The sequence below is a fragment of the Merops nubicus genome, unplaced genomic scaffold (genome assembly GCF_000691845.1).
Source record: "Merops nubicus isolate BGI_N331 unplaced genomic scaffold, ASM69184v1 scaffold7139, whole genome shotgun sequence".
In the NCBI taxonomy this organism is placed as follows: Eukaryota; Metazoa; Chordata; class Aves; order Coraciiformes; family Meropidae; genus Merops; species Merops nubicus.
The window spans coordinates 1-22,134 of NW_008632969.1; the positions used below are offsets into that span (position 1 = coordinate 1).

General features: G+C 50.7%; 1 protein-coding gene across 1 annotated transcript; it reads left to right on the plus strand.

Moving 5' to 3' along the window:
• Positions 1-1,818: 1,818 nt before the first annotated feature.
• PPCDC (phosphopantothenoylcysteine decarboxylase) lies at positions 1,819-14,176 on the plus strand. The gene is made up of 5 exons (XM_008948072.1): positions 1,819-1,975; positions 5,981-6,076; positions 7,711-7,839; positions 9,661-9,829; positions 14,084-14,176. Exons 1-5 carry the CDS (start codon positions 1,823-1,825, stop codon positions 14,167-14,169), a joined length of 633 nt encoding a protein of 210 aa, XP_008946320.1. The 5' UTR covers positions 1,819-1,822; the 3' UTR covers positions 14,170-14,176.
• The last annotated feature ends 7,958 nt before the right edge of the window (positions 14,177-22,134 follow it).

The following is a 22,134-nucleotide window of genomic DNA, read 5'->3' on the forward strand; positions in this document are numbered from 1 at the left end:
CGTCCTCTGCTGCCCGGACCCTGTCGTGCCTCCTCTGGTATAGAGACGTTCGTTGGTCGCCCCGGGTAAACCGCCGAGCTTCCTCCGCTCTGCCCTCTGGAAAGAGCTTTTCCTCTGCTGGGCCTGCGAGCTCTCTGATGGCTCCTTGGTTGTTGTGCCAGAGCCGCGTTTGGGTCGGGGAAATCACAGCCCCTCACGTTGCGCTCTTGTTCTGTTCCTGATTGTCCTTTTTAGAAGCTGTCTATGTACAAAATTGTGTCTTATTCTGTAGGCTTTAAGATGCGGATGCGCTGGTGAGTTAATTGTTACTTAGTAATCTTAAGGGATGGGGGTGTTTTCCTTGCTGTGGTGGCCTTAACTTGAGTTCAGTTAGATATAGGTAAACATGTAAGTTGTTACATCTGGTCTGAAATCCAATGCCAATGTGCATACTGTGTTTCCTTGCCTCTAATTACTCTTGCTAATTAAGCCTAGAGGCTTGAGCTGAAATTGTGCTCTTACCCTAGCGATTTTTTAAAAATTTTTTTTTTCTAAACACACTGAGAAATCACAGGGGCCCAAGGTAAATGCGTTGATTCCAAGCAGACCGTGGCAAAGGAAGGTGTTGACACTGTTGTGTAGCAGAGAGTGGGTGTAAGGCGCTTGGAAAGTATGTTTGTGCTCCTCGGTGGCTGGGTGCGGAGGTCTGGCTTCTGTGGAACTGCTGCGCTGGCGTGATTTGATTCACCCCGTGAAGGTTCCTGAAGTAAAACTGCTGCTGACCCAGCCTGGGGAACGAGGAAGGGGTGAACTCCTCTCATGTGGTAAGCCAGCACCCTCCCTCTGACAGCCGAGTTGGTACCAGAAACCAGGGCAGTGTAAACATCTCTTCCTTCCTTTTTGTTCTACCCAAAATGTTTCCAGGGACCTTCCTCCGAGTAACACAGATGTCACTGAAATTGAATAAACTACTGCATCCCAGTGTAGTTTTTACTCAAAACATTTTGAGCATTTTCAAGAAGTGATTTTGACCTTTTCTAATTAAGCAGAGATGTTTGCATCAGTTCTGTGGAGGAACATTTCTGCTCAACCGTGATGCATTGCTAGGGAAAGGAGCTGGGAGGGGGCAGAGACCTGAGCTAAAGGTCTTTCCCCAGCCTGCTTTCTGAAGCAGCTGTGTGGATTCAGCTCAGGTCAGACCTTCACATCCCTGAGGCTTGCACTCACCAGGCTGTTGTGTCCTGCCTCTTATTTGCCATTTTGGGTTCCCCCCCATCTGCTGGGGAGTAGTTTCTAGCCCTGCTCTTTGTGTGTAGTGATACAATAGGAAGCAAGATGACAAAGCTTGCCTCAGGGCCTCAACATTTTTAATTAGTAAAATATCTCCCAGCATGTATTACTCACTGGAGAGTGTGAAGGAAAGGGGCTCAGAAGGGAGTTGTGCATCTACCCAGCAGTCAGCGTGAAAGTTATTGTAAATTCTGTGCCATGTTCAGCTCCTGAGAGTGTAGCTTTGGTGTGGGGGCTGTGGCCTGTTGCAGAACACTTTTTCAGCCTGCCTGTCAAGGTTTGAGCGTTCCGTTTACCAGTGTCTGTGAGAAAATTCTCATTAAGTAAGAGGAGCAGGCTACTGCTGTGCTTGAAGCTCTGCAGGTACTGGAAAGCTTTGTGGGTCAGATCCAAACATCTATCCAATTTATTCTGTGTAGTCCAGGCTTGGACCTCTACCCTTGGGAGTACGTCAGGGTCGGAGCCCTGCTGCATGAGCCTCGCCGAGCCGAGCCTGGAGGCACCATTGGTCAAGTGTCTTTGTTTTTTTGTGCTTGTAGAGCTGGAGCAGAGCATGGAGCCCTTCTCCCTGCCAGAACCAGGCCTTCCTGAAGGGAAGAGCTCATCCGTGCCACAGAGAACCCACCATGTGCTGGTGGGCGTGACTGGAAGCGGGGCTGCCATGAAGCTGCCTCTCCTCGTCGCTGAACTGCTGAAAATCACTGGGGTGAGTAAAGCTATTGTAAAGTTGGTGTTACTCTGTTCTGCTTTTTGAGAAGAGATTACACAGCTTTTGTTGGAATTAAAAGTTCCTTCTGGCTTTGAGCCCTTTGGTTGGAAAATGTGCTGAGGGAGGATTTCTCCTTTTTTTAAAAAAAAACAATGAGTAGTCTTTGCTATCATTTCATGCTTCCCTCCACTTAAGAGTTATAATTGCATCAGGCTTAAAGAGTAGTAACTCTTCCTGGGTATTTCCACAGACAGACCTTGAGATTTTTGAATATTGTACTATTGTTCAGCTCAGCATAATTCTTTCCAAAATGAAGGGAACCTAGATCTTCTAAAAACAGAAACAGAAAATACAAGCTGCTATCTGTGCCCGTGCCATATTTTTTTACTAGGTTTATGGTCTGGAGTAACAGAGGTGTCCAGCAGAGGCCACTCATGACTAGAGTCAGGAGGGAAACGTGTCAACTTTTGCTGTAGAATAAAGTTTGAGGGTAACGTAGGAAAAACTTCTGCTTCTAAAAGACAAAGCAAATGTTCTGGAGCACTGAAATGAAAAAGCGACATGAGCAAGAGGGTGCGCTTCAATATGTTGGTTAGATTGCTCAATGAATATCCTTCCGAATGATTTTGGGAGGCTTTACCTTAGCACAGAAGCGGTGCAGTCCCTGAGTAAGTCTGACTTAGCTGGTTGATGTCAGTATCCAAGCTGGAAGGGGTGCTGGAGTGTGGTGAGGTGCTGGGAAGCTGGGCTAGTGCTGTGGGTTGCAGAGAGGGCCTCAGCTAAATTACAGGCACAAGCCTGTCACATCAGTTTCTTTGCTGCTGAAACAGAACTTTAAAAAGCTGGGCAGGAGCTGAGGAAGGCTTTGATACCCACGGAGATGTGGTCAGAGACTTGAAACCAGAGCGGTTAGTTTAAGCTGATGTTTTGGCTCAACCAGTCCCCGGTGAACAACTTGGCAGTGTGATTTTGCACTCATTAAACTACGACATCTCCTTGAGGGTGGTAAAGCTGAGAAAGTGATGGGAAAAAAAACATTCACACACCCTTAACCCCGAGCAGAAAGAGCTGTGAAAGGAGAATCTTTTTAACGTAGACCAGTGATACTGTGTATACACAGGAGAGCAGCTTTGCAGTAAAGTTTATTCTGGAGAATGGGCTTAAGTGGTCCAAGAACTCTGACTAGTCTAAACTGCCTCCAGTAAAGGAGTTTCTGAGCATGGCTAGGCTGCCTTTGAGCAGAGATATGTCCACAGGCAAACAGAGGGTGTGCCAGGTAAAGAGAAAAAACAGTGTAGACTAAAGTAATCTTGAGAACATTGATCTCTTTCCCATGTAGCTGGAGGGACTTGAAGGACTTGCTCAGAACAAGGCAACGGGGAGCCCACCCCAGCAGAAAACCTTAATTAGGGAGAATGTTTAACTAACAGAGCAACTTTCTTAGGGAGTGGTGGAGTCACCACCACTTGAACATCCCTCTGGTATGCTCTAGCTTCTATCAGCTGGATGCAGTACTCAGGAGCCAGCTATTGCCTATTCCTGGGCTTATGCTGGGGAGAAATACATTGGGGTTATTTTTTTAAGAAATGAGATTATTAGGAAGCTACTTAAAAAAAAAAAAAAAAAAAAAAAAAAAAGGCAGGGTACCACTAACAGACATGACTGCTGAAAACTTTCAGCACAGACCTTGCCTACGGTTAGAGGAGAACAGAGCTGCCCCTTCAAATGACACATTGCTCTGTAAAATCACCAGATCAAGGGTACCTCAGGCTGTGAGGCTGACACCTCCACAGAGCCCACGGTGTCTGTCTGTCCGAAACAGTGAGAGGTGCTAGCACCTCCATGGGTGTCACTGCTTGGCTCGAGACAGCTTCCTGTCAGGGCAGGTTACGGTGGAAACAAATCAAGTGATTGCTGTGAATATTATCTTCGTGCTCAAAAGCACTAGAAACACAGCTGGGATTCCATGTTAGGGCCACTTGAAGAAGAGCAAGTGTTTAAGAGGCAACAAACCACATACTGGTGTTACATGCAGCTATATTTTCCCATTACTTTTTCTTCAGGAAACAGGGAAAATTACCAAAGGCTATGATCATAGAATCATTTAGGTTGGAAAAGACCTTTCAGATCATTGAGTCCAACCCCCAGCACTGCCAGGTCCCCACTGACCCATGTCCCTCAGCACCACTTTTGCATGGCTTGGAAACCCCTCCAGGGATGGGGACTCCACCACTGCCCTGGGCTGCCTGGGCCAGGCCTGGATGACATCTGTGGGGAAGAACTTGTTTCTGAGGTCCAACTTAAACCTCCTCTGGGGCAACTTGAGGCCATTTCTTCTTGTCCTGTCACTTTGAAGAGACCAGCCCCTACCCAGCTCCACCCTCTGTGCCGGGAGCTGTTGAGAGCCAGAAGGCCTCCCCTGAGCCTCCTTTGCACTAGGCTCAACAGCCCCAGGTCCTCATAAGACACCTCACCTCCTCTAGACCCTTCCTCAGCTTCGCTGCCCTTCTCTGGACCTGCTCCACCTCCTCAGTGTCCTTCTTGGAGTGTGGGGCCCAAAAGTGACCCCAGGATTTGAGGTAGCTCAGTATTCAAGGTAGTACTTGTGGTATGTTAACCTGGTCTGGGATTCTTTTGCTGCTCCCAGCTCTTATCCTAGTCATGTAGGATGCAGATCATCACCACTGCGTCTTTCCTAGCTGAAGAGATAAGTTAACATGTTTTATCACTTCAGGTGCTGCTGCTGAAGACAGCTTCTTGGAGGCTGGCGGTTTTCGGCATTCTGTTTTAGCAAGAGCTTGCAGACCAACTGCTTCATCTGTTTGGTGCCTCAGGCCCCAGTTTTCTAGCAGGAAGGAGTTGTTGGTGGGGCTGGTTTCTCCCTGTGTCTCTTTTTAACCTCACAGTGGGTTGCACTGTGAACTGCTTGAAGGAGCAGACAGTTTGAAAGAAGCCAAGGAAAAGGGTGATTTTTTCACTGTAATCCATGGCCTGATGTGCACCTTCAACATGATGGGGTTTCCCCAGTGTATACCATATAACTGAAGGTTCCACTGGCCATGTGGAAACCACTGTTTTGGGTGCACAAACCCCTGTGCTGTGAACATACAGAGGTTTTCTGCTTTCTGACACCTCACCTTGATAGGAAGGACAGCGGGAAGACACAACTCCCACTTGCTTCTGGTATTTTTACACCTGGCTGGAGCAAGCCTGATTAACAGAGGTTTAAAAAGTCATATCTGATAGTCTGTAGCTTCCTCCTCACCATCAACACCAGGAGACCATCAAGAGAGGAGCAGAAAGAGATGGAGGTGCCTGGTGTAGTCCATTCGACCAACGAATCGTACTCTGTCTTCCAAAGCCACTCGTTCTGGTGAAGCCTTGTGCAGCAGTGGTGGGCTTGCTTGGTACCAGTGGTGCTGGGCACCAGTGGTGCTGAGCCCCAGCTAACCGTCTTGTCCCTCAGCAGTTCTTCTGATGGCTCAGCACCATGCTTTCTCTTGTCTCCGAGCGTGGGAAGAGCGATCCTGTGAGTTCTCTGCAGGCATCGCAGCCCTTGGCAGCCCTCTGGGCTGTGGTTAAGGGTACCCACTGAGGCAGGATGCTCTCCTACGCCCCTTGGCAGGTGTGCTTGGAGATGAGAGGGTGTCTTTCACAGCACTTTGGTTTGCTCCCTCCGACCGTCCCTTTGAAGTGGTGTGCAGAACTGCATCTCCTTCTGACCTGCTCTGTCCTCTCTGCTGTCCCCGCTGTGACCTGGCCAAGCGTGCCTGTTTGGCAGGGGGTGACTAATCACCTGCCTGCTGTAGGGTGGCGTGGAATGAGTCTTTGGCTCCCCTGAATGCCTGTGGTGCTCTGCCTTTTCAATCGTGAACAGGGGAAGGTCCTCTAAAATTCACACAGCTTTCAAAGTCTTGTTGACTCAAGCTCTGCTCCTCTACCCAGCTTTCTGGGGTTGTCCTCAAGTCTAACTGTTGGTCTTGCTCTTTCTTCTCCGATTAGCTCGAAGTGAAGGTGGTCACTACTGAGAGAGCAAAGCATTTCTACAACATCCAGGAGATCCCCGTCACACTCTACAGCGATGAAGACGAATGGCAGGTGAGTTGTTCTTCCTTTGGAGGCTGCAAGGGCTTCTTGCCTGTCCCCACTAGCCACATGTTCTGTAATTCAAGTAGTTTTGTCATGCACTCGTGGTTTTTGCTTCCAGGAGGCCATGCTTCAGAGAATAAAAGGAGCCTCTCTGGGAGGCTCACTGAGTTGTTCAAGTGCTGCACAGCAATGAGAAGTTTTCCTCCAACTTTCTTTGCAAGAAACCACATTTATTTATTTGTTAATCCTGGGCCAAAACTCCCTTCTTTGTTCTAGTAACATATGCTTTGGAATACAGCTTTCAGAGAGTCTTGTGGTTCAGTGAGATAGGTGGCTAGAAGTCAGAGAGGTTCTCCTGGTGGTGTCTCAGGGGTGTCTGCATCTCTGCTCATGTGCATACGTGGGGGGAACCATTCCAGTAAAGAACAGCTTGGTGTTCAGGGCCAGGAACATCTCTAGACCCTGCAAAATGGCTTTTTCTCTTAAATACACTTTTGCTGACATACTCGGAGAGCCTGTGAGTGTGAAGAGGTTAATGATGTAAACGTCATCCTTTTTTTTGCTTTACATTTTCTCTCTGCTTTGTGGTACCGATTTGAGTACAAGGTGATCCACTCTTTACCAGTTCTCTTGCCAAGGTACTTGCATGTGAACATCACCTTTATGTGGAGGAAGGCATGCTGGTGGCACTGATCAAGAAGCTTTCTGTCTGTTCTAGGAGATTGGTGAAGATCCACTGTGCCCCAGGGTGCTACAGCTCCAGGCAGTTATTTCTGAGGAACTTGGGGCAGGGTGATAGAAGAGGTGCAAATCAGGCTTTGAGGTTTGGAAAGTCAGCACAGAGCTTTTACAACACACTGCTCTGCCAGAAGGGTGGGAAATAAGCCTGCTCAGCATCTGTTGGCGAGACATTTTACTCTGAAAAGAAACCTACAATTTTCAGTGCTTCTAGAAAAACCAGAAGTGAGCGGAGAAGCTGGGAAAGGTGTCAGGAAGCACCAGCTTTCCGGATGCTGTTGTTTTTTGTTGTGGTTTCCAGTGACTCAGAGAAGGAGCAGTTTGTGGCCTGGTGTATCTCTTGCTGGCCTGTGGCTGTGTGTATCCTCTGGGGATTAAGCACCCAACACCGTTGGCTGCTTCTCTTGGCACTTTCCCAGTTAACCGCACACTTTAAAAAAAGTCCAGGTCTCTCTTGAGCAACTTGGAGCTTTTGTGAAAATGGAAATGTTCACTCAAGAGCCAATATTCATTTCAAAGAAATACAAAGCTTATCAATCCCAGGGGTTGCTCAGGAAGTGTGCTCCCTGGTTTGGTCCTGTCTGGTATCAGCTGGCTGGCAGGATGGAGCCGTTTGCTCAGATGTGCTCTGTGTTGAGGGAGCCCTTCTGAACAATTCTGAAGGTGAGGAGTGGTGTGGATGGGAAAAGCTCTTTCGAACTGAAAACTCCAGTTGTTGGGCATGTGATTTGTCTTTGTGGGGAGAGGCTACTCCTTTGCAGAGCCCCGTCTGTTAACTGTACTCCCTAAACGTGGCTGCAGATCTCGCTTGGTGCGAGACCAATGGTGGTTACTAATGTGGGATGGATAAAGTGCCTGTTGTTCATTGTGAGGGTCCAATAATCCCCATCCTGTGTCACCCACAGCTGTGGAGAGGCCGCTCGGACCCAGTGCTGCACATCGAGCTCCGACGCTGGGCTGACCTCATGGTGGTGGCACCTCTTGATGCCAACACGCTGGGGAAGCTCGCCAATGGCATCTGCGACAACCTGCTGGTGCGTAACCAGAGCTCAGCCTGAGAGTTCTCTCACCTCCCGGTGTCAGGCTGGCTGACCTTTCTTTCATGGAAATTCTTCTGCAGCATCGAGAACAGTCAGATTTGCATGTTCTGCTCCCACTTCATATGCTTGTGTCTCTCTCCCTCCAATATCGGCCCCTCATTCCTCCACAAAGTTATTCTTTCCTTCCCTGACCTGCCTCCCTTTGCACCCCTCGGCTCTGTTATTCTCTTCCGTTATTTCCCAATCCCTGCTTTGTGCCTTTCCTGTTTTTTTCTGATGGGTGGTAGCTCTCTTTGCTTCCCTCCACCCTCTCTCTGTCACACATGCATGCATACACGCTTGCACTCACTTTTGAGTTCCTCTCTGTGTTTTTTAGATGCAATCTGGAAAGACACCTGTGAGATCAGATAAAATTGTTTACTTCCTGCTGCCTCACCTTACTGCATAGCACAGAAATTCAAACTTGCTCACACTTACTTACCTTCCAGTTTCAGCTACAGCGGATTTTGCTTGTTCAGGCTTGTTTTTTGGGTATTAAAAGTGCTCTGGCTCAAAGGTTGATCAGAAAGTGTATTAAAAGAGAGCTTGATTCTCTGTTGGGTGGTGGGCACCTTCAGCAGGGCCGAATGCTTTGAGTCCAGTCCAGACCAACTCAGCTGTGCAGGTAAGATGAACTGCCTATAAATGAGCGAAGTGCAACCAGAGCAGCAGCCCTCATTTGTACAAGTAGATCACTGGAGATCTGAGAGAAGTCGGAAGGAGCTGTTGGAGGGACAAGCAATGTGTTGTCCTACTGGGTCTTCTTGGCACTGTAGATGTGTTGGTGGTAGCAGAAGGAAGGGCTCAGGAAGGATGTTAGGGCTGCATGACTTCAGAAACTCCTGCCAGCCTTTTCGGAGAGCCTTGCGGAGGGAAGAGAGAGCTCCAGCAAAGGAAAGCAAGTGCTGGAGGTGCTGGTTGGCAAGTTAGAACAGATTCTAGCAGACTGCTGTGTTGGGAAGGGTTCAAGTCACAGGGGGTGAGAAAGGATGGGCAGGGTTTTCATAAGGACTCTGATCTGAGCAGAGACCCTATGCCTGATTGGGCACTGTTGCTACCTGGGCAGCTCCCTTTGTGTGATTTAAATCAGGGCAAATTGCTGGACATTGCATTAAGAGCAACCGGCATAGATCCTTTTGAGGGGCCAAGGTGATAGTGGGTTATCTGGAAGCTCTGCCTTGCTGAGGAGTCAGATGTGATTCCCCGTAGCACGCAGGAGCTGCTAGATGGTTCATTTTCTGCACCAGCACAGATGTGTTCCTGTTCTCCTCTTCATGTATCCTGGCAGCAGCACTGCTTCCCTCGGGAGGAGTTACGGATCCAGCTGGTGTATCATTTGAAAAAGACTCCTTTGCCAACTTTTTGTGTTTATCTCTACAGCTGGCTTCTCTGAAGCGTTGCCTGGGGATTTCTCTATAGCTGATACGATCTGTGGCCACCCCTCTTCTTCTCTTGGTCTCCCACACGGGCTGGCAGCCTGTATGCATCGTGTTCCAGCTTGGTTTGCTCCAGCAACTGGGCCACTCGTTGGCCCCGAGCCGGAGTAGGATGGACTTTACCCTCTTTGTAGCCTCCCTCATCTTTCTTGCCTGTCAGAGATGAGCTTTTCTGGAATGTGATACAGGCTAGTTATCAGCCCTGCCTGGCAGATTGAGGGTTTTGGTCCTCTAAAGACACACAGGCTGGGAAAGAGCTTTTGTGCAGCAAAGCTGAGAAGGAGTGAGGAAAGACAACCTGTCTCCCAAGAACCTCTGAACCTCTTGGCTTCTCTCGCAGACTTGTGTCATCCGCGCTTGGGATCTGAGCAAACCTCTGCTCTTCTGCCCAGCTATGAATACGGCCATGTGGGAACATCCCATCACAGCTCAGCAGGTGGAGCAGTTGAAAAGCTTTGGCTACACGGAGATCCCCTGTGTGGTGAAGAAACTGGTATGTGGAGATGAAGGTCAGTCCTTTCGCAACTTCAGACTTTTTTCCCTGCACAAGTGCTGCTCTTATCCTTATCCCTGTGCATTCCTTTGCTGTGTGGCCTTCAGGATGTTGAACTGTGGGCAGCAGGCGCTCCCTGCCAAGGTTTATACACAGGAAACAAGCTTTGCCCTGTGCTAGCTGCTAGATGTTATTCTTGTTCATTAATTTTTAAGTAGTCTTAAGAGACCATCGAAGCTTGGCTTTCAAATGAGCCGTTAGATAGGCCCGATATTAAAAGAAATACTCCTTCAAAAAGAGTAGATCAAAGAGAAGGAGGGCGTTGCCATTGGGTGTTATCAGCCTGGGATTGAGGTGACCTGAACAGCTCTCCACCGTGACTGTGGTCTGTTTTCATCCTGCCTCAGTTCCTCTGCTTTTATACGGGGGTAATATCTTATCCGTGGGAGCAGGCAGGGAGGGCAAGTGCAGACGTGGCTGAGGGTGTAGCTGGACAGGCATTTAACATTTGCTGCTGCTGTTTGTTGCCTGGGTTGCTTCTCGGCTTCCTAATCAAGTTTTGATTTGGGGTTTTGACATCAGATTTATCTGTGAAGTGGGGGGGCGGTGGGCTGGGGATAGGGAAAACTTACGCTCCATTTCAGAACACCTGCAGTGCTAAGAAATGCTACTAAAATGGTCTCATCTGTATTTTAGGAGCTGCTTATTTTAGCTTTTGGGAGGTTTTGAGAAGTTTTTTAATACAAGCAGTTTGGATGAATGGATTCGCTCTTTTTTTATCAACATTTCCTTGGCCTATAAAGTGTCACCCCATTCTTGCTGTAATAGCAAATATGCCATTACGTGCACGGTTGTAATCTCATACTTCTGCTTAACACCCCCACCTCCAGCAGGATTTTAACCACTCGGTCAGTTCAATAAATAGCCTGTAGCAAAGACAGGATGTGAAAATGTTCTTTGTTGCTAAATTCTAGGGCTGGCTTAGTCTCTGAGCTCTTGGGTAGGTGCAGTGCTTCTAGAGATTGTTTTTTCTGGAGCTGAAGACTAAGAAATATTTACAGTTAGGTAAGTGTAGTCAAGTAACTCAGGCATCAGTTGAAATATCTTGGACAATTATGCTTCCGCTGGGATCTTAGACCTGATTACATCAAATTTCTTACGTACTTGTAATAACGTTAGGGGAAAACGCCCAAAAGAGCTCGTTCTGCATTTTGGGAGAAGTGGAAGGGCCATCTGGCATAGCTTCTTTGTCCCTTATTTTTTTTTCCCCCCTTCATCTTTTCTAGTATATATCTAAGATCTCTGTTCGTGTAGCGAGCAGCCGAGTGCCTCCCGATGGGTCATTGGCCTTATTCTTGCAGGTTCGTGTACCTGAGGCAGAGCTGTGGTGGTGGTGTCAGCCCTGTTTCACAGCTCCGAGATGCAAAAGGGCCACATGAGTTGACTCACCAGCACAAGTGGATTACAGTTGGATGGTGAACCCGATTTCCACCTTCTGAAGGAGCTTGTAGGAGAGGGATGGGACTCTAGGAGCCGTTTCTTACTCGACTCCACTTGTATTTGTGAGTGACTCCTCTTGTGTTTGTGGGTCAGTTCACAACAGGTTTTTCCTGTTGGCAAACTCCAGGACTTCACTGGTGATATGTAGAAAAATTGTGGCAAAGCAGTTGTGGTTTAACCCCAGCCAGCAGCTCAGCCCCACGCAGCCACTCGCTCGCTTTCCCTCAGTGGGATGGGGGAGAGAAACAGAAAAGCAAAAGTGAGAAAACTCATTAAACCAGTCTAATAATTGAAACAAAAGAAAAAACTGTAATGAAGAGGAAAATAACAAAGAGAAATAAAACCGGCAAATGACAAGTGATGCCAGTGAAAATAATCACTTTCCACCAACCAGCTGATGCCCAGCCAGTCGCTGAGCAGCAGCCCCCAGGTCAACCTCCCTCCTAGTTTTATTGCTGAGCGTGATGTCATATAGGCTGGAATATCCCTATGGTCAGGACACAGGTATCACAGCTGTGTCCCCTCCCAGCTGCTGGGGTGGTGTGGGGAGCAGGAAAGGCCTTGACTCCATGTGAGCTCTGACTGAACAGTGGAACTAAACTATCTCTGTTATCAAGGCTGTTTTCAGCACAAATCCAAAGCACAGCTCCATACCAGCTACTATGAAGAAAGTGAACTCTCTCCTAGCCAAAGCCAGTACAACAGTAGTGGACTTCAGGTCTCTGAAGACCCAAGACAGTCTCCAGCACTGACTGTTTCCCTTTCTTCCCCTCTTTTTCTCACGCCTTTCACCCCAGGGCCTCCTCTTCCACACTCACTTTGGGTTTGTGGGTTTCAACACACAAACTACCACTTGAGTAGCAGGTAGCAAAGCTCAGACATCTGATGCAGCAGAGAAGAAATTCCGTTTGCACCAGTTTGGTCTGCTGACATTGTGGTTTGCCTTGCTGTCAAAGAGGTTTTTCTTCCTCAACCCATGTGGCTGGTCTCACCTGAAATGCGCCAGATCTTGACTGCCACCAAGTTTCTGCATTGCAAGCTTTACCTGGCTGAGTTTTCTTCCTTGGTAAATAGGTGTTTTTAAACATAGAGTCCAGATAAAAGAGGGATAAAATAAATTAAATTTGAGTTGACAATTAATATGTTTCCTTGATTGGATAGTTAAATATAAGCTACCAGCTGTTGGCCTTGATGACATCCAGAAGCCACGATACAAAGTGAGCTTTGAGAGGTGCTGCACCACTGATGGGCCTGCAGCAATTTAAAATGTTTCCAAACTGCTTGTGTCTTCATCATTCTTGGCTGGATTTCTAGAGCCTAGCACACTGTAAGATTTCCACTTGCAGGCATGAGCTTTGCTGTAAGACAGGCTTCTTAGCAAGGCTGTGCTCTGCTAAACCCAAATCCAGCTGTAAATTGCCAAAGACATTGAGAAATTGGGTGGTGGAGGCCCTGGAAATGTTCTCGAAGGGTGTAGCTCTGCCAGACCGCGCAGAGGCAGTTGGAGGATTTCTCTTGTTTAGCAGGAGCTGTCAGCTGCAGTCCGACTCCTCGAGGTTTGGAGATCAGAGGGGCCCAAATTGGCTTGTCCGCAGGATGCATCAGATCTCCTGGGGCTCAGAGGTCCAAAAAAGGATTAGTGGAGAAGAAGCCTTACTTTACAAAGAAACTAGATTTTCTTGACCTTCCAAAAGTGTTGTTCACTGCAAATCATTAGTTGCATCAAGTCGCACCTTCTGTCCTAGACGAGGCTTGGGTGGCTTCCAGCCTTGGAAGCAGACTAGAAAAAAAAAAAGAGGAAAACACTCCCCCCAACCCCCTCTAATTTCTGATGACCGATAAGACATGTATTTGAAATTATTTGAGCAATTAGCCAGCAGGTTGTAAGATAATGACGAGTCCATCGTTTGAATCTTCCGGTGGAGACAGATGCTGGTAGGAGAAGCATCTTTCTGCAACCCTAGGCAAATTCCAGGTGTGAATGGGCCGAGTTCTGAGCTCATTACAGGAGGTTGGACAAGATAAGCTCATGATCCCTGCCCTTAAAATTCTGAACTGAAGTTTAGGAAGTATTTCAGAGGGAAGCAACAGCACAGCATGGATTAGATGTTCCTCTGGCAATTAAAGGAAAAGCTTTTACATTCTGTTCTGTCCAGCACTGAGTCTTCTCCAAGAAGGCCTCCCAAGATCCAAGCTGGTGTGAATCCAGGACAGCTTTCTCTAACGTGTCTCACTGCAGAGTCATGGGAATGGAACGAATTCAGCAAGTCTTTTTTAGGGGCAAAGGCCATTTCAGGAAGACACGGAACACACACAATGTTTAGGCTGGAGAAAGGAGATGAAATAGGTTCTCTTGCTACCCACACACTTTTTTGGGGCACTTTTGCACGCTGCCCCCAAGGGCAGTGTGAGCTAAGATTGTAACTCCCCATGCGGTCAAGGTTTGGGTGCAGACACCTCTGGAGATGATTCAGAACATGAGGTACTTATTAAGGTCATATGAGTTGCCGTTGGAGGTTTCCCTCGACTGACTGTCTGAGGAGCTTGTGCTCCTGCTCAGGCTTCTGACTTCGGAGCCAGGCTACGTTAATGTGAACACTCTTCTCACTTTCCTCCTCTGGTGGCACTTAACCGTGCCATGAAACCCCTGCAGAACCAGGTGGACTTTCTGTTGAGTGAGTCGTGAGGAAACCAGGTAGGGACAGGGGAAGCACATGCCTCCTGCTGTCTCCGTGGCATTTCACCATGTGGTTTTCCTCTTACCCTGCAGGCCGAGGTGCCATGGCAGAAGTGTGGACCATTGTGGAGAGTGTAAAAAGGATCCTTGAAGAACGGGACTTGCCAGTGCAGAGCTGATGATTTGAAGATAAAACCAACAGGAAGCAGGGTCGAGGTGACATGTGCACCTACCGTGTGCCCTTCAACTGAAGGAGGGAAACGGTTTTCTTCCAGCTGGTGCCAAACTGAAATGTGGTACCTCGCTGCAGACGTTCAGAAACCAAAGTCAAGAATGTGCTGCTTTAGTGTGGGAAAATTCTGTGGTATCTCTCAGAGAGGGTGTAACGTTCTGGCAGCCCCTCAGCACCCAGTGTGTCCCACGCGCTCTTCCCCGAGGGAGCTGCTGAAGGCATTGCCACGTAGGTCAGATCCAGGGGCTCCCCAGGAGCTGCTAGAGAGGAGAGCCCTGTGCGAGTCCTGGTGACTTGGGGACGTCCCTGCTCTCCAAAGCCTGCTCCGTAGCTGTGCTGGCCTAAGCTTTCCAGCAGGAGTCACTGTCCAAAAAGCGTTTCCCCTCCAGGAACTGAATAAAAGAGAGCTTTTCACTCTGCCCCTGGAGAACGGCCCCTTGCAGCTGCTTCAGGGGGGTTTGCACCTAACCTAATTTCTAATTCGCATCTGCGTGCAGTTTTTATCAGAGGTGGGGGAAAAAAATTGACTAAGTGAAGCTATCTCATCCCCCGATTAGCCTTTGCCCTTTTGTATCTGTTGACTGGATAGGGCTGCAGATGTCAACTGTGAGCCAAAATGACACCTGCCCCTCTGGGTGCTTCACTCAGGAAATGAGCAAGCTGGGCTCTTGTGGAAAACCAGCGTGGGTTTCCCAAGGGAGCAGGGTCAAGCTTCACCTGTGATGACCGTTTTGGGCTTGAAAATTAACCAATTGGCATGAAAAAATTGGGGAATCCTCTGACCCTGTGGGCCAGACCAGCCAAGGTTCCCTTGGGCCAGCCTTTCTGTAGAAATGTGAGGGGAATGAGAGCAAACCAGGGCTTTGGAACACATCAGTGTCGCAGAGCACTGCTGACCCAGAGAGTTTGTTTTCAACAAGGCTCAGTCAAATTTAAGGCCTTTGGTACAGAATGTGCATCCTGCCTACAAGGGCAACCTTCAGACTGCTGCGCGCGAGGGAAGAGGTTATCGGGGTGTGTTTGCCTCCTTATCGACTGCACACAAATAAAAACCTCTGAACTTTCCCCGTTTTGGCCCTGTCACTGACAGATCCGGGGATTCAGAGCTCCTGGGGGTTGAGTCGGAAGGATCCTCGTGTGAGCAGAGGCCATGGTGGTACCATGGTCGTGAACTTTGCATTTTGCCAGTGAAGTCTTTGCGATGTGACCTGCGTCATTTGCTCCTGTTCCTGGTATGGTGAGAGCTGCTGCCTGTCTGAGGATCTTACTTTCATTGAAGGCAGCACAAGAGATACTTCTTGGTTCCATGAGTTTTGTAGTGAATGCAGTTTCTCCTACTCAGGGAAATACATGCTCTGGCAGTTGTAAGTGTAACTTAACCTTGGGGCTCAACTGTGGCTTTCTTGTGTAGTTGGAACTGCTCATTCTTTTGCCTGGTTTGTGACTTGGCAATGCAGAAAATGGAGCAGTGGGGTTCTTCACACTGGATCAAAACACCATATCCTTGGTAAGGGTGTTCACATGGTACAAGTCTGGTTTGCTCCTGCTTGTGCCATTAAAGGTTCCTCTGCATAATTGCTCTGATTTCTAACTGAAGGCAGGTCATGATAGTGTTACAGGTTGGGATGAACCCGTGCCCAAACCACCCTCCCTTCAGGGCAAAGAGAAGAAACAGTGAAGTTCCTTTTGGGAGGCAGAGGGCTGAGGCAAGAGCAGCTTGGAGCGTCCCCGCCCACAGGGGTAGGTGCGGGCAGCCTGCGGGCAGGAAGGGTTGCCTGCCTGCTCCCTGGGGAAGGGCAGCAGAAAGGGGCCGGGGGAAGCCCTGTCAGCCATCCCACTAGTCCTGCGGTTGCAGGAGGGGACTCTGGGACAGTGCCTCTCCAGGGGGGGATGGGGTGATGAGCAGAGGAACTGATTCACAGGGTCATAGACTCCTTCTGGTTAGAAGAGACCTTTCAGGTCGTTGAGTCCAACTGTTGCCCCAGCACTGCCAGGTCCCCACTGACCCATGTCTCTCAGCACCACATCTCCACGGCTTGGAAAGCCCTCCAGGGATGAGGACTCCACCACTGCCCTAGGCAGCCTGGCACAGGGCTTGGCAACCCTTGTGGGAAAGAAATTGTTCCTCAGCTCCAACCTCAACCTCCTCTAGTGCAGCCTGAGGCTGTTTCCTCTTGTCCTATTGCTTGTTCCTTGAGAGAAGAGCCTGACCGCCACCTGGCTCCAGCCTCCTGTCAGGGAGCTGTGGAGAGCCAGAAGGTCTCCCCTGAGCCTCCTTTGCTCCAGGCTCAGCACCCCCAGGTCCCTCAGCTGCTCCTCACTACACATGGGCTCTAGACCCTTCCCCAGCAGTTTCATTGCCCTTCTCTGGCCACACTCCAGCCCCTCAAGGTCCTTCTTGGTGTGAGGGGCCCAATACTGACCCGAGGATTCAAGGGGTGGCCTCCCTAGTGCCAAGTGCAAGGGAATGGTCCCTGCCCTAGTCCTGTTGGCCACTCTGGTGCTGGTATGAGCCAGGATGCCGTTGGCCACCTTCTCTTCAAAACCAGTGCTTTGTGCAGGCTCGGTAAACAGGCAATGCCAGCCTTGCCAGGGTGGCCGGGCTCCACTGAACCATTGAGGGGTCCAACACCAGGATGGATTCCTGGGGGCAGCCACGCTGACAGCTCCATCCCTTGCAGTTCTGTGTGTGGTTCAGGCTCGTGGGGGAGGCCCAACATGCTGGCCATATGCTTTTTCTTTTCCTTCAGCTCTTCTTTTTGTTTCACTTTGCCGTGCAGCTCTCTGATGACCGAGGCAGCATCCCCGTGAAACCTGCCGCGTTGCAATTTCATTCATGCTGCTCAAAACTGTATCTCTCAGCACTGGCTTGGGAGCAATAAAGAGCTGGGACAAAAGCTCAGCTAAGGCAGCAACCCTCCTCCTCTTTTCCTGTGCTTAGACCTGGGCTCAGCTGAGACTCTGAGCATCCAGCTGCTTCCCTTCCACCCCAAACTTGATGTGATCTCTTTGCTGCTTGGCTTCGTGGGGTGCTGGAGAAGGATGGGGATGCCATGTGCTGCTTCACATCTGCACGTTCCGACTCTGAGCGTGAGGCTTTGGTCAGGAGATGGCTCTCTGTATGATGAGTCCCTCTGCTGTCTCTTGGGCTGGGAGATGGGTCATCCCACACCTGTCCCATCCATCCCACACCTTTGCCCTGGGTGCCTGCAGCAAGGCGAACAAACAGACTGCTGGAAAAAAGCCAAGTTTCAAAAAAGCCAAAACCTCCTTGCTTTAAGACTTTTAAGCAGTCTCCGTGCCGTGCCTGGGTCCGAGAGCCCGCGTGCAGCGGCTTCACACCCCGGGGCTCCGGATTTGACACCTGCCTGCAGCGACCTGGGGTTGGCACCTCGGCGGGGCCCTCGCCCGCCCCGGCTCTTGGGAAGCGGGGGGCAGCAGGAAGCGGTTTGCGCTCCCCCCGACCGCAGTGGGGCCGGCTGCTGCCCGAGGGCGAGGGCTGCCAGAGGGTGACTCACGGGTGGTGGGAGGTGAGAACCTGGCCGCGCTCGCACGGCTGGGCTTCCCTTGTTAAAAATGCCCAAATAGAGCCCCGAGAAGCGAATCCTCCCTCTGTGAGGTTTATGCAGTGGTGGCAAGCCCGGTCGCTGGTGATGACGAGAGCACACGGCTACGGCAGTGTGGGGAATCCTGCTGTGTTCCTGCAAAACCAGACCTTGGTGAGCTGTGGATTCACCAGCGATGAAGCCCCTGGCCCTGCCCGACTCCCCCTCCTTAGCCCAGCATCTCGCACCCTCTTTTTTTCCCCACTTTTTTTAGGGGAAATGGGATGTGGCTTCCAGGTCTCGGCCTCCAAACCATTGCCAGTAGCAAAGGAGCTGCTGATGCACCTATTTGTGCTGTAGAAAGCTGCCTTTGGGTTTTATTCTGCCCACCCCGAGCTTGCGGCGGGTCCGTTTGAAGCCACCCCTGTGGCAGGGGGCTGAGAGAGATGCAGGGTGAGCACCAGGTATGGGAGAGGTCACTGTAAAATCATATATATTTGATTTTAACCTGCCCAGTGGTGAGTCTCTTCCTAGCTTAAACCCAGGGCAGTAAATCCTGTTCCCTGCAAGGCTCTGGTAACATTCAGTGGGTCTTGTGGCCTAGCGGGGGCCATTGGTAGCCCCGAGGACCTCAGAGGGATCAGAGATCCTGTATCTCTGTGTTTTGCTAGCTGTATCTCTGTCAGGGAGACAGTTTGAGGTTTTCAGATTCAATCTCCTCTCTGCTGGCTCATTGAGGCTCCTGTTTTGCTTCCTCTTGGACATCAGGTGCTTTGGCTGCCAGCAGAGCTGGAGGAAGGGATCTGAAGGGGACGCGGGGGTCCAAGACTCTGCCCTCGTGGTTTTACTTTTCCACCTGCATCAGTTTTTCTGCCTTGCCAGCCCTCCTGGCTCAGGAGACATTAGAAAGCAGCCGAGCCGCCCCAACCTGCGATAAGGCCGGTGCCAAAAGACCCGGCACCGCTCGGCACAGACTCGTTGGCACCAACTACTCTGATAGCTTGGCTGCGGCGGTGACAACCTTGCAATTAAAACCTGCAGGTGCAGTGTTCATGCCCTGGCCAGCAACCTCGCTGGATAGTTTAAAAATTGTTTCCAGGAGTAATTGAGCTTAATTAGAAGGTTGAATTCCCCGGGGCTGTGCTGATGAGGATTTCCGTCCTTGTTGGGAGTCATGCAGGGGCTGAGGATGCTTGGAGATGCATGGGACGGGGAGAGAAGTAATCCAATGGGGGCAGTTGCTTGCTAGGTCTTGCCCTGTTTGGGTTTTTTTGTTTTTGGGATGTCACATTGCCCTTCAGATGGATGCTGGGATTTGCCGAGCCAACAGCAGAGGTAGCCAGAAAATGCCCCCCCCCATCCTCTCTCCTGCGGCGCCGGTGAGCGTGCCAGGACAGGCAGCGTCTTCCCACCGCTGAAAGAAGGGAAAGCAGAATTCGTGGCCGTAAGGGGACTGAGCGCAGCAATAAAAGCTTTACAAAAGGGATTTATTTGTGCATGGCTCCTTGCACGGCTACAAGAGCCTTTCCCCAGGAGAGCTGTGCCCCCAGAGCAGCTCGAACCCCCATGCCTGGCTCTGCTTTCTGTCTCGCTTGATTTACATGGGTCGCTTGGGCGGTTTATAGCTTTGGAGAAATATGATTCACGAACTCGAGCATGATAAGGATGGGGGAAGAAAGAAAAGCCACGTCAACCTGAAGGAATGTGGCCGGTAGAGAGCCCAGCCTGTGGCTGGCAGAAGCACTGGGTGGGTGAGATCAGGCGTAAAAGGGGGCAAAATGGTAACATGTGCCCCAAAAAATAGCTGGAAACTGCCCATCCCTGCTGCAGTAAAGCATGGCTTGCTTCGCCTGGGCTCTTGTCCCCCAAATCTGCGGCTGATCTGAGGCCATGGGATGGCTCCAGCCAAACTCCATGGGCACAGGTCAGCCAAGCTTCCTAACTGAAAATCGTTTCCAGCCCAAGCTGTTGTGTTTGCGCGGTGCTGACTGCGCTCTGCAGACCCTCCTGGGGCTGCAGCTGCCTGCTGGACCTCTTTCCCCGAGGATGAGGAGCTGGCCTGGGGTCTGGGAGCAACAGCAGCCCGCAGGGGAGCAGCCCCTGATGCCTGTGAGCTCCTGCATGAGTGGCAGGCTAGGGAAGCATTGTCCCTTTGTCCCCTGGCTGTGCTGGGCAGTGCCATGTGCCTGCCGGCCGTGTGGACAGGGAATCCTCCACCTCCCCGAGGCTTCCTTTGGTGATGGGGATGGCGGGGAAAACCCTGACCTGGGGCTGCCTGTGGGCAGGTTCACGCTGACCTCAGGGACATCAACCCCTGCGCAAACAGATTTCGACGTGGCAAACACGGCCCCTTTATAAAGGCAGCAGAATTCAGCCCTTCACTACTGCGAGGGGAGACCACGGCTGATCAAACTGTGGGCATGCAGGGCAGGTTTGGTACAAGACAGAACTTCAGCCCTGGGATGGGGGAGCAGGGGCACAGGCAGACCTCTGCCCCTTGCTCCACTTGGGATAACCTCTTGGCTCTGCCTGCAGCCTGCCCTGGCAGCGTCCCCCAGGCAGCCCCTGCATCCTGCAGACCCTCGGGGCAAGCTCGGCTCCCAGCTGCCCTTGGAGGGGGGTGTTATTCACGGCAGCATTTTTGCATCAGTAGGAAACTGCTCTTAGCTGGGAGGATTTTCACAGGGAGGGCAAAAGCTCCTTCGGTGTGGGCAGGGTGCTGCCCAGAGCAGGGCTGGCATGGCTGGAGCACCCATAAGCCTCCAGTCAATGAACCCTGCCAGTTGCTTCAGCAGAAAGTCAATATTGATGCTCCGCCAGCGTTTGTGTGCGTCGGCACTAAAATTACCAAAAGCAGAAGAAAGACCCATGCTTCCTTCCAGCACCGTCTTTGTTCACTGATTCTTCAACGACGTAATAATAAAATAGTTATATTCGTTGAGGCTCTATTGGAAGTTAAAAATCTGGGAAGAACCCCAAAGAAAGCAAGCTCCAGCTTTTGCCCTGCTTCTTATTGCTCACCCCTTTCTTCCTCCCCTTGCCCAGCATCCGTCTTCACCCAGAACATCCGTCCGAGGGGAGAGATCCCAGCCAGGCTACAGCATCATCCCCCATCCCTGCCGTGTTCCCAGCTCCTTGGAGAGGTCTGTGGCTCAAGAGCCGGGCAGAGATGAGCATGAGCACAAGAACGGGCAGCACCCCTGCGGTTTAGAAACTGGAAACAAAAGCTGAAGCGGTTTAAAGGCTTGGCCTCGAAAGGAGGAAGGTGGCCAGGGAGCAGAGAGGAACCAAAACCCACCGGTGGTGGAACAGGCGGAGGGGCGACGGGGAAGTGAAAGCAGCTGTGATTACTGAAAGCCCCGATGTGAAAGAGAGGCAGCGCTATCTTTGGGGCTTTCAGTTCCATGTCTGGGCAGGTTTTCTTGGCTTCAGACTATTTTTCCCCCCTCCCCTGTCTCTGTTCATAAATTCCTCCCTAGGGCGGGTGGGGTGGGTGCTGCCAGAGGTGGGCGCCCCATCTGCAAGGGCTTGGAGAGGACCGAAGGCAGGGACAACTGAGCATCCCTGCTACAGTGGGGTTTGTGGGGTACCACTGAGCATCCCTCCCATGGTGGGGTTTGGGGGGAGCCCGCTCCCTTCCAGGGATGCAAACGTGCCGTCACTGAGAGTTGAAAGAGCTTTCAGTCTTTGGTCCAGCAAATGTTTTCTTCCTCTAAAGCTAAAATGAGGCGAGTGATGACCAAGTCCCGATGTGCTGGCAGTGTGAGAGGCTCTGGCATTACCCTAATGTGGAAAATTAAGTGTTCAGTCGTGGAAAGCAGTGACGCTCCCCAGCTCCCCCTTGATGGTCTTTATCACTGCAGCCTCCACACTTCATTTTGGGTGATGAAAGCCTCTGGGTGTGTGGATTGAAGACCCTTTAGCAACCCTAATTAAAACAGTGCATTCGCCCCCCACTCTACATCCCTGGAAAGGGTCAGCGTAACTCGGCCGTGACCTCGGCCGGGGTGTTTGACTGCTTTCTGCCCTGCTGTCCTTTGCGGGACCCAAACCTGGGCTTAAAGTTAAGCCTGGGATTAGAGGCTGTGCTGAAGCCAGCCAGGGCGAGTCCTGAATCAGCAGAGTGACTGCACGGGGACAACTGAGAGCAGACAGGGGTCTGGCAGCTCACAAGGAGCACGACTGGATGCTGAAAGGAGGGAGCTGGCTGCAGGTCTTGGTGACCAACCATGAGCCCTGCAGCCATGGCTGAGCTGGAGGGGACAGAAACCATGGGAAAATCCTGAGGGTAAATGCTGCTGGGTTAATTTGGCCTCTACGTTTCCTATATACCAGCCTCAAATTCCATAATTAACAGGTCAACTGAC